Below are 12,526 nucleotides of genomic sequence, written 5' to 3'. Positions count from 1 at the left end.
ATACGCAGAGACAGGAGAAGGGGGCACACACATTCTAATGCATGAAGTTCCCAATCCAACAATGGCTGTGCACAACTGGAAACATTTTCAGCAAAAAACAAAGCTTTTGGGTTGAATAGCAAAACAAAAGAAAAGCAGATCCCAAATCTGGCATGTTATTGAGACTATTCTATGGACACAAACACGAAAGTATAGTAGAAACTAGGGATGTTAAACATAAATTAACTAATTGAACAGTCGATAAGATTTCCATTGACTATTTGATTAGTTGATAAGGACTAGCACATGTTCTGCCTTTGAAATGTACAAGAGCCCCAACTGGGGCTCTTGTACATTTCAAAGCGGAAGCGCCCGCATGGAGCCTGGGGCCAGAGGGGACTCTGAATCCCCCACTGACCCCAGGCTCCATGCAGTGTTTCAGTCTTTGATATGCTGAAATGCACAATCTTTGAGATGCATTTCAAAGAGGCAGCGCCACCACTACACTCCTGTCCGTCCCACGGAGATGGAGTTGGGGGGAACCGGCTTTTAAGCTGGCTCCTCCCAGCACTCTCTCTTCTTCCCCCTGTTGCTGCCTCTTTATGATGGAGGCAGCAAGGGGGGAAGCGACTAGCTGACTAATGTGCCGACTATCCAATAAGCTTTTGCTTATCGGATAGTGGACTAGGTGATTAGTCGCTTATATCACTAGCAGGAACCCCTGAAAAGTTCTCTGCTCTGAGGAAATAAAGAATTGCTATATTTTAATGCACGGCTTCTTATCATGCCTCTTCCAGCCATAAAACTCAAACCTTCATCTATAGAAAACAGGCAGAAAATTGCATTTCTGAACAATCTTTCTGAAAAACGGATTTCTTTAATTTTAGCAGGACATTTTTGCAGCTAAGTTTGTGTTGAACCAAAGTGATGTTTAGCAGGCTAGAATATCTGATGAGATAAATTCCAGCCTTGGTTTTCATAAACCAGGTGCTGGTATACAAATAGTGGGAGCTCCCAATCTACAGATGATACAGGATTATTTTGTACTATTATCTTCTATCTGGGGCGTTCCTACATGTTTGCAGCAGAAAGTGGAGAATTGACATACCTTTCTCATAAGCCCACATCAAACAGGTCTGCTCATCTTTTTCTCCACTAGACCTGCTGGGATCACAGGCTACCAGATTCATATCAGCTCCGTTATCCAGTAAAAACTGTACTAGACGAATATGACCATGGTAGCAAGCACAGTGTAATCCTAGAACATTAGAAAAGAAAGAAAAGTCATTAGGGTAAGCACAAGTGTTAAAGACTAATTGGACTTATAGGAATAGCTATAAAACTGGAACTGTTTTCCTTGATAAAGGCGAATATTATTAGACAAAAGACTGGGCAATGCAGGAACAGAGAATATTATTCTATAAGAGCCAATCTATTGTGTGCTCTATAGTATATGTCAGTACTTATTTTACCACATGCTACAACAAATGTATGCTAGCAACTTGATAGGCATGTAAGAACAAACAGAAAATGGGCTTCCCTGCCCTTTAGTTTGAGCAGGTCTCCTCCCTTTTTCTATGTCTGCACTGATTCCCCATCTATTCAGTGTTCTCCTCTGCACTTCAAAGTACTTCACGGACCATCTGCCTACATCTCTGTCCCTGATCCTTAGCCACCCAAATTTCTCTCAAGACTGATGCTTTCACCTTCTTAGGCCACTGCCCTCTTTGCACCCTCTTCCATGTCACCATGCTTAGTTAGAAAAGCCCCTCAATTAACATACTGCTCCTCACCACACAGTGCTAACATTTTATGAGAACCTACTTGCTGTATCAAGTGTGCTAGCTATAAAGACCGCATGCTGCTTTGTGTTTGGTCACTGCAATGAATCCGCTTCTGCCTGCAGGGTAGCCTCCCGGCTCACAGGCCATCCCTTGCTGGAGAAGTTATGCAATCTGGCCCAGGAGTTCCAGCAGGATGAGAGGTGCTGCCATTACCATTCCCTAAGCCCTGCCCCCTCCTGTCATCGCTTTGCCCTCTCCCCCCTGTTGCACCCCAGCTCCGTGAGGATGCAGTTTCAGGGAACACTGGGGTGGGAGGGAAGCTGGCACAGGGCGGCAGAAGGGTTGCACCTCCCCTCTGAGCTGCAGTAGGAGCTGTGGGGAAGTGGAGTGCAGCAGCATGAGTGCATCCCCTGAGTATGCTTTGCTTCCCCACAGCTCCTGTTCCTGCCAAGGATGACCCACAGCCTGATAGTTGGAGGCCCTGCTTTAGGGCAAGATACTAACAGATGCTCTCTGCTCTCAGCACCTATTGGCTTCAGTGGGAGTTGAGAATTCTCAGTCCCTTGCAGAACTGGGTAATTAGTCTATAACCCTGGAATTTCCAAAGGAGCGCAAGACTATGAAAATCTTTTTGAAATGTCAAGGGAGACTGAAGACCTAGCTGGCACAGCAGGCACCTTTGAAAATCCCAGCCAACCTTCAGAGCTGGAAACATCCTCTGATTTAGTACATTAAAAGTCTGGTGTTATCTGCATACACAAATAGGGTATGTCTACACTACCACCCTAGTTCGAACTAGGGTGGTTAATGTAGGCAACCGAAGTTGCAAATGAAGCCCGGGAGTAACGGTAGTTCGGAATAGGAAGCCTAATCCGAACTACCTACTCTGTGCCGCATGTAGCCACGGGCACGGAGTCCGAACTAGAGGGGCTTTAAAAATGGCGGCGCCCGGCAAGATGCAAATGAAGCCCGGGATATTTAAATCCCGGACTTCATTTGCAACTTCGGTTGCCTACATTAACCACCCTAGTTCGAACTAGGGTGGTAGTGTAGACATACCCATAGTGAGTCACGGCCCTCATGAGTGTACCTGTATGCCCATCTCTTCCTTGATGATTGATGTTTAAAACATTCTGGTCAAGGAGAAATTTTACAAGTTCAATATTCTTGCCATAGGTACAGGCACTGCAACAAATAAATAAGAACATTAGAAAAAAAAACCTTCCCCAGTCCACAGAAATAGACAAATTAACTTTGGTTACCTAAAGATTTCAAGGGAGTTACATTGGCATACACCCAGGTGACAGAATGGAGAATTTAAATGTGCAAATGCAGGGCTTATCTACTAAAACAAATATGTGCTTTTCTGGTACTTTGGAAATATCCTGAATGTCTCAGTGCCAATATTAAACACAGTTGTGCAGAATTAATTGGATCTGGTCTGTGACTGCTTCTAAATATTCTCTGTGGCCAAAAATATTTAGAACAAAATTTTTCACAAATTTTGCTGTGCCACCCCCTAGTTAGATGAAAAGGCTGGAGGCCAAGTGGATTCTGAGTATAAGGTAGTCCAAGCTTAGATTCCCTTTGGTCAGAAAAAGGAAAAGAAGCAATCACAGAATTCATGATTATAAGGAAGGGTAGAAGGGAGAACAGCAAAATAGAGACAATGGATTTCAGGAAGGCAGATTTTAGTAAGCTCAGAGAATTGGTAGGTAAGGTCTCATGGGAAGCAAGACTGAGAGGAAAAACAACTGAAGAGAGCTGGCATTTTTTCAAAGGGACATTATGAAGGGCCCAAACGCAAGCTATTCTGCTGTGTAGGAAAGATAGAAAATATGGCAAAAGATCACCTTGGCTTAACCAGGAGATTTTGCATGATCTAAAAATAAAAAAGGAGTCATATTAAAAAAATGTAAACTAGGACAAATTACAAAGGATGTATATAGGCAAACAATACAGGAATGCCAGGGCAAGATTAGAAAGGCAAAGGCACAAAATGAGCTCAAACTTGCTAGAGGAATAAAGAGAAACAAGAAGACATTCTATAAATATATTAGAAGCAAGAGGAAGACCAAGGACAGGGCAGGTCCACTGCTCAGTGATGAGAGAGAAACATTAACAGGAAACTTGGAAATGGCAGAGATGCTTAAAGACTTCTTTGTTTCGGTCTTCACCGAGAAGTCTGAAGGAATGCCTAACATAGTGAATGCTAGTGGGCAGGTGGTAGGTTTAGAGCAGGGGTCTCCAAGCTTTTCTGCCCGAGGGCCGCATTAACTATCAAACAGCAGTTCGGGGGCCGACTACAGACTTGAGGTCCAAATAAAAAACAATCAAAACATGGATGTTGTTTTTAATTATTTATTTAATATTATTTTATTCAGTTATTATTTAATAACACATTGATACACTACACATGAACACCTGTATTAGTGTGAATGGTGAAATTGTTTCCTGGATGCCAAAATAGAGCCCAGCCCACTAATGACCTCATGAGAGAGCTAGCCAATAGGATAAGAACGCACTGGCCAATAGGGAGCAATTGTCCACGCCAAGTCCCAACCCCTCTTGCTGTGAGGGACGCGCAGAGCCCGGGCTCGGCCGTCGGTCCGCAGGGCGTGTGGCCGTCCGTTGGCGGCTCCGATCCCCCGCACCCCCGGCCGGGGAGTCTCGCTGCCCAGGGCAAGGGCTGCGCGGGTCCAGAGTCCCTCCTCCGTCCCGCTGGCTCCTCCGGCTTCCCTCTCCTGGCTGCCTGCCCAAAAGAAAGTGAGTGCCGGCCGCCCCTGTCCTTCTGGCCCCTCCCCCTTTTGAGCCGGCACGCACGGGGCGTGCCGCTCACCCTGGCGTCCCTGCCCCTTCTCCTCCTGGGTCCTGCCGCCTTCCTCGCCTGCCGCGCCTGCGGCTCTGCGCCCTCGCTCCCCTCCCCGTGGGCTTTCCCCTGGGCTCCGCTCCGCCGCGCCGCTCGGCGCTTCTCCGGGGGAGGGGCTGTCAGTGTGGGGAGTTTCTTCCCCACCCCAGCTCCGCGGCGCTGCGCCGCTCGGCGCTTCTCTAGGAGAGGGGCTGTTAGTGCGGGGAGTTTCTTCCCCGTCACAGTCTCCACGGGCCGGATGAGAGGGCCTCGCGGGCCGCATCCGGCCCGTGGGCCGTAGTTTGGAGACCCCTGGTTTAGAGGATAAAATAAAAAAAGAACAAGTTAAAAATCACCTAGAAAAGTTATATGTCTTCAAGTCACCAGGGCCTGATGAAATGCATCCTAGAATACTCAAGGAGCTGATAGAAGAGGTATCTGAGACTTTAGCTATCATCTTTGGAAAATCATGGAAGACAGGAGAGATTCCAGAAGACTAGAAAAGGGCAAACATAGTGCCCATCTATAAAAAGAAAATAAGAACAACCCAGGAAACTACAGACTAGTCAGTTTAACTTCAGTGCCAGGAAAGATAATGGAGCAAGTAATTAAGGAAATCATCTGCAAATACCTGGAAGATAATAAGGTGATAGGGAACAGCCAGCATGGATTTGTAAAGAACAAATCATGTCAAACCAATCTGATAGCTTTCTTTGACAGGATAACGAGTCTAGTGGATAAAGGAGAAGTGGTGGATTTGGCATACCTAGACTTTGGTAAGGCATTAGATACGGTCTCGCATGATATTCTTATCAATAAACTGGGCAAATACAACTTAGATGGGGTTACTATAAGGTGGGTGCATAACTGGCTGGATAACCACTCTCAGAGAGTAGTTATTAACAGTTCACAATCCTGCTGGAAAGGTATAACAAGCGGGGTTCCATGGGGGTCTGTTTTGGGACCGGTTCTAGTTCAATATCTTCATCAACTATTTAGATATTGGCATAAAGAGTACACTTATTAAGTTTGCAGATGATACCAAGCTGGGAGGGGTTGCAAATGCTTTGGAAGATAAGATCATAATTCAAAATGATCTGGACAAATTGGAGAAATAGTCTGAGGTAAACAGGAAGAAGTTTAATAAGGACAAATGCAAAGTACTCACTTTGGAAGGAACAATCAGTTTCACACATACAGAATGGGAAGCGACTATCTAGGAAGGAGTATGGCAGAAAGAGATCTAGGGGTCACAGTGGGGTCACAAGCTAAATATGAGTCAACAGTGTGACGCCATTTCAAAAAAAGCAAACACGATTCTAGGATGCATTAACAGTTGTGTTGTGAGCAAGACACGAGAAGTCATTCTTCCGCTCTACTCTGCGCTGATTAGGCCTCAGCTGGAATATTGTGTCCAGTTCTGAGCACCACATTTGATTAAAGAATGATTAAAGGTCTAGAGAACATGACCTATGAAGGAAAACTGAAAGAATTGGGCTTATTAAGTTTGGAAAAGAGAAGATTGAGCGGGGACATGATAGTGATTTTCAGGTATCTAAAAGGGTGTCACAAGGAGGAGGGAGAAAAATTGTTCTCCTTGGCCTCTGAGGATAGGACAAAAAGCAATGGGCTCAAACTGCAGCAAGGGAGGTTTAGGTTGGACATTAGGAAAAAATTCCTAACTGTCAGGGTGGTTAAACACTGGTTAAGTTGCCCAGGGAGGTTGTGGAATCTCCATCTCTGGAGATATATTTTAGAGCAAGTTAGATAAATGTCTCTCAGGGATGGTCTAGACAGTACTGGGTCCTGACATGAGGGCAGGGGATTGGATTTGATGACCTCTTGAGGTCCCTTCTAGTCCTAGTATTCTATGATTCTGTGATTTATATAGCTGATGATGAACTTTTAATATCTCTCTCATGCATGTTATCATCATCTAGTTCAATTTCTTCCTCCTTCTCCCCCTGTCCCTGTGGTGGCACCTACATTTAAGCTTTTCCTCTATCTCAGATGCGTCTGACATTCACACCTTCCTGCAGTCCTGATCTTGCTTAGGTTCAAGTGATTTCTACTGTCAATTTTGCATGCATCTGTGAGCAGAAATGTTTAAATGTCCTACCTGTGAAAAGCTGTTTCACTGAATATGTTTTCCTTAGTCAAACTTTCTGTTCCTGACAGCTGGATTATTTCCTTGACAACTTCAAACTTTCCATTGTAACAAGCACTGAAGAAAAAGTCAGCAGAGTATTATTGATAATGCTATGAATTACACAGTTGCAATGCAAAGCAAAGCTTCTCTGCATTACTCACAGGTGCAAAGGTGTATCTCCATAAATATTGGCCACATGGGGCTGAACTTCAAAATTGCTTTGGAGTAGAAACTTCACAATTTCATGATGTCCAAATCGAGAGCAGAAGTGTAGAGGAACATGGTCTTCATTGTCCTGAGCATTCACTGTTATTTGAATGAGACAGAGGAAAGAAAATATTTATATTCACTGTCATTTTGAGAGAGAGAGAGAGAGAATTTTCATGTGTTCACTATGAAATCCCAAAACAGTTAATTGATTAAATATTTATGGGCCTGCTCCTGCTTCATTGAAGTTAATGAGACCTTTTCCATTGACTTCATCTGATGCAGGATCAGACCATGTTATCTGACACTGTTCATAATGCATTGTCAAGGTCGCTATTTTGTAATTATTCAGAATGTAATTAGTTATTGCAACAGAAGATTTACTGAATGTTTCAATAAGTTTTCAGTGAAGAAATGAGGAAGGTATTAGTGAATTAGTAATCCTGGATTGCTGCCAGCGTATTAACAATGTGAAACAAAACTATGATCCAAAGGCACTAAGCATAAGTAAACAACCAGCTGAGTTATTTGTATGAGTGGAACAAAATTCATTCACTAAAATAAATCAGGAAGAAAATCTTTCATGGCTGGTCCCTGGAGTGGTTTCCTTAAGTATCAGCCTTAGAAAACCATGGAGCCAGGAGCAATTACAGAGTGACAGGAAAACATCAAAATGGAAGTACAGGAGGCACATGTAAGAATATGATGTTTCATGCAAATTAATAAAATAATTTATAAAAAACAAACTAAGAAAAAAGGGTATTGCTCTTTTCTGGATTTCCCAAGTTTTCCCTTTTCCTCTATGGCTCTGTTTCAGGCAGTCTTTGAGTCATAGAGTTAAGGCTAGAAAGGACAACCAGAGCACTTAGTCTGACCCCTCATTTCATACAAGCTACTTTGGCATGCTAAACCCAAATCAGACCAAAGCCCACAGGAGACTAGACAATTATGAGCTGCAAGCAGACAACAGGAGGGATGGAGTTTTACTAGTGCCCTTCACCTCCATAATGGCAGGGAAATGATCACATGAAATGTGCTTCATATAATCCTGACAAGTGACCTGTCCCCAGGCACTGAAGAGGAAGCTGAAAACCACCTAAGGACACTGCTAATCTAATCTAGGAGAAAATTCCTTCCCAGCCCCACCTCTAGTGATCAGTTAGGTCCTGAGCACATGGGAAAGAACCAACCAACCCAGCACTTGTGAGAGAGGCCTCTTGATGCACTTCAGAGCCCTGAGCTTTCCATCGCCAATATTCCATCTCTAGTCATCGTCATTCCTGATGCTTCAGAGTAAAGAGATTTTTTTAAAGGTACGCACATTTAACTTTATACCCAGGAATGGGGCAAGATATGGACCTACTGGTTTGAGTGACGTTAATCAGGTATGTAAATGTTTGCAGGATCGGGATAAGCAAATCTGAGGCAGGGACAGTCTATCTCTTGTATATTACAGTAAACTTCCGATAATCCGGCACCTTTAGGACCCAGGGGGTGCCGGATTATCAGATATGCCGGACTATCAGAAGGGGGGGCTATGAGGGAGGTGGGGAGGGGGGAAGCTACCCCAGACCCCCTCATAGCCCTCCCTTCTGATAGTCCGGCTCTGCCCCAGGAGTCCCCGATTCAGCCGCTGCTGGTCAGTTTCAGCAGCGGCTGAATTGGGGACGCCTGCAGCAGAGCAGCTGGGGTGCTGCTGGGTTGGTCCGGTAGAGCCAACCCCTTGGCGCCGCGAGACCAACCCGTCAGCACCCCAGCTGCTCTTGGGGACGCCTGGGGCAGAGCAGTTGTGGTGCTGACAGGTTGGTCCCGCAGCGCCGCTCCTCGGCGCTATTGGACCAACCCAGCAGCACCCCAGCTGCTCTGCCCCAGGTGTCCCCAAGTCAGCCGCTGCTGATACTGATCAGTGGCTGACTCCAGAAAGCCAGAGGCAGAGCTGCTCTTCCCCGGGTTTTCTGGAGTCAGCCCTGGTCAGTTTCAGCAGCGGCTGAATCAGGACGCCTGGGGCAGAGCAGCTGGAAGGCTGCTGGGTTGGTCCCACAACACCGAGGAGCGGCGCTACTGGACCAACCCAGAAGCACCCCAGCTGCTCTGTCCCAGGCGTCCCGATTCAGTCGCTGCTGAAACTGACCAGCGGCTGACTCCAGAAAGCCAGAGGCAGAGCTGCTCTGTCCCAGGGCTTCTTGGAGTCAGCCCTGGTCAGTTTCAGCAGCGGCTGAATCGGGACGCCTGGGACAGAGCAGCTGGGGCGCTGCTGGGTTGGTCTGGTAGCGCCAAACCTCGGCGCTGCGGGGACCAACCCAGCAGCACCCCAGCTGCTCTGTGCCAGGTGTAGCCAAGTCAGCTGCTGCTGAAACTGACCAGCAGCTGATTCCAGGAAGCTGGGGCAGAGCAGCTCTGTCTCGGGCTTCCTGGAGTCAGCCGCTGGTCAATTTCAGCAGCGGCTGAATCCGGGACAGCTGGGGTGCTGCTGGGTTGGTCCCGCAGCCCCGAGGGGCAGCGCTACTGGACCTACCCGGCAGCACTCCAGCTGTTCTGCCCCCTGCTTCCCGGATTCAGCGCTGGTCAGTTTTAGCAGCGGCTGAATCGGGGAAGCTGGGGGCAGAGCAGTTCCAATGGTCCGGCTGCCCGGAGCACTTCCGGGTTCCTGATGGTGGCGGACCATCAGGAGTGCCGGACCGTCAGATGCCGGACCATCGGAGTTTTACTGTACATTGAATTAATTATATAATAGATGACATATCATTGTGTGAGTTTGGAGTGGCTGCATTACTCTTGAGAGGCAAAAACATTTTATAGCAGTCTCATAGATTTTGTATGTGGTGGCATATATTTCACAAAGGGAAAAATCTACAAATGTTTTAGAGGAAAATTTGTAAAAATATATTAAGGCAATTTCTTGTATCGCTCCATCTAGAAAGCCATTTACCATGCAGCTGTATCAGCTGGAGAGGAAAGAAAAATTAAAATACCTCTAAAAATAACTAAAATCCACCAAGAGTCCTATTGTGATACCAATCCCTTAAAATTCAGTAGGATTATTATTTCCCGATTTAATGACTATATTAAAAAACATCTTACGGGACAGTTTGTATAATTAGCTATGGGTGAGCGTCAGAAGGGTTGGGGTGAAATCCTGGCCTCACTGATGTCAATGTCAAAACTCTCATTGATGTCAATAAAGTCAGGATTTCATTCTTAAAGCTTTGAGTGTCAATTAATTAAAGCACAAAAGTATATATTCCTAAATGTTTTGCTGAATCAAGACTTTTTTTTTCAGTTAGCACTCACCAGAACAGCAAAATGCTATTTTCATTGGACGGCAGCATGTTTCCCACAAAATCTTCCTCCTGGAAGTGGTAACTTCCAGAGGAGAAGTTTCTTTCTAATCCTCTCGATTAGAGGCTGGTTTATATCCTGATGCATAAGGGTTTATATAAATTATTTTTTATCTGAAGCAGTGATACTCAACCTGAGGTTTGGGAGGCACAAGTGATGATTAATGCACCTCCTGCAACTCTTTGAAACTCATGATATTAAAACACTGTAATTTAATTATTAAACAATCTAAGTTATTAATCAATTAGGATGCTTTTGCTAGGTTATTAACCAATTGTAGAATACTTGCCCAGTCATTTTGCTCTGGATGTGTGTGTTTGTGTGTATAAATGTACATACAAAAATTGTTTCATTTACTATTTCTATACATAGTAAATAAAACTATGAATTCACACTAATGTGGTTCTTTTGAATAATGTTGATCACTAATTTGACTTCTGAACCAATAAGGTCTGAATATTACTGGTCTAAAGTAACTGTGGATGTTCAAGGTACGCATATAAATTGTTCATCACCCTTTTAGATCCAAGAAGCTCTTGGTTTCAATGATATATCGTGGCAATTAGTTTCGTGGGTTACTTATGCATTGTGCAAAATCAGTTTTAAGTTTGTTGCTTTTCAGTTCCATCAACTGTTCTTTTGTTTTTGTATTCCGAGAAGGAGAAAATGGCCTACAATTTCATTTCTCTTTAGACCATTCATTATTTTGTATAGCCCTATTGTGTCATCTTTGATTTCTTACTATTGTCATCTGTCATAGTGCCAGAGGCTAACACATTTGGAACTAGAATAAATAAGAGGGAAATAAAATGTCAAAGTTCACCTCTCCTAGAAGAAGAAGCCCACCAAGTGGTCTGAGAGGCAGGAGTACTTCACCACCTTCCAAACCACAACAAAGAGCTGCACAGAGAGCAGTGAAGCAGAGCTTGGCACATTCATTTATGCCCTGGAGAGTGAAGCTGAAACTATTTATAAAGTATTTCCTTTTGCGGAGGCGGGAGATAAGAATAACTCTGACATTGTTTTTTTTAAAAAAATGCAATGAGCATTTCATTCCCAAAAGGAATGTAATAGACAACAAGGATATATTCCCCAAGGGAGCAGAGGCCTAGAAAAAAGCATGAATGCTTTCATAAGGTAATTACAGGAACAGGTAAGGAATTGTGGATTTGCTTTCAGTAAAGAAGGTTGTATAGAAATATACTAATAGTCGGATTTTTTAAAAGAACTTTTTAAAAAATCACAGGTAGTATCTCAGCTAACGTGGGACAGCTGGTGCCACTAGTACAGGTTGGACCTCCCTTCTCCAGCACCCTCAGGATCTGTGTGGTCCCAAAATATGGAGTTTGCCAGATGAGGGGAGGTCAAGGCTCCCTCCGTGGCTGTAGGCTCTGCTTGGAGCTGCACTCCCTGCTTCCTATTGCTGCCTTTAGCCCCACACTGTGGCAGGCCTGGCCAGGACTGCATCCTCCACTGTGATGCTCCCAGACAGTTGCCGTCCCTGCTGCCTCCATCCCCGGCAGTGGCTGTGCCCCCCTCTTCCCACCACGGTACTGGTCTGGGCTGCATGCCCCGGTGACTACAGCCCCACCCAGGGATGAGCTCCCTGTGTTAGCCCCAGCCAAGACTGTGCTCCTGCACTGTGCGGCAGCCCCAACTGAGTCTGCGCTTCTCACAGCTCCAGTTACCTGTAGGCCTGACTGGGGCTGTGCTCCTTGCTACCAGCCCTGGCCAGGGCTGTCATCTCCCCTATGCTGGCCCTCCTGGGGCTGGGCTCCCTACCACCAGCCCAGCATGGGCTAGGATTCTGAACCTGGCCAGCTGGATCAAAGAGTCCCAGATTTTAAAGGTTCAACCTGTAGGGCAGCCTGTGATAGCAAAAATGCAACTCGGCCAGCAAGAAAACAGAAGCATAGTACACAAAGAAGGAATGAACAAATCACAATTGGGGAAAAAGAAGTTCTATAAAAAATTACCCTTCAGATCATCAAGTAACTTGTGTTGAAATATGACACATACAGCAACTGCCAGTCAACTAAATCAAGAAAAGGAGCACGCATGTGTGCCAAGGAAATAGCCAAGTGAATGCTTCCTGGTCACAGGGCTCAGTATTGAAAAACAACATTAATGAGTAGACTTCTCCTGTTAACCTGAAAATCAGATATCTAATTTCAATTTGATTTTAATGGGCAAATGATTGTGATTTGCAAAGAGACTTTT

The 12,526-nt window shown here is 45.1% G+C and overlaps 1 protein-coding gene across 3 annotated transcripts in view; it reads right to left on the bottom strand.

The window, feature by feature from the left end:
• The window catches only part of LOC102460847 (serine/threonine-protein kinase TNNI3K), a 213,073-nt gene that overhangs the window by 119,455 nt on the left and 81,092 nt on the right, over positions 1-12,526 (bottom strand). For all 3 annotated transcript variants that reach the window (XM_089780463.1, XM_006130399.5, XM_075936240.2), the window contains 4 exons: positions 6,922-7,066; positions 6,731-6,835; positions 2,854-2,948; positions 1,088-1,237 (listed from right to left, as the gene is read on the bottom strand). In XM_089780463.1, coding sequence (XP_089636589.1) covers positions 1,088-1,237; positions 2,854-2,948; positions 6,731-6,835; positions 6,922-7,066 — 495 coding nt within the window. The remainder of the gene's footprint in view (positions 1-1,087; positions 1,238-2,853; positions 2,949-6,730; positions 6,836-6,921; positions 7,067-12,526) is intronic.

Source organism: Pelodiscus sinensis, chromosome 9 (assembly GCF_052426305.1).
Source record: "Pelodiscus sinensis isolate ZL-2025 chromosome 9, ASM5242630v1, whole genome shotgun sequence".
Classification (NCBI taxonomy): domain Eukaryota; kingdom Metazoa; phylum Chordata; order Testudines; family Trionychidae; genus Pelodiscus; species Pelodiscus sinensis.
The sequence above is the reverse complement of the archived record's forward strand: the minus strand, read 5'-3'. Positions and strand labels throughout refer to the sequence as shown.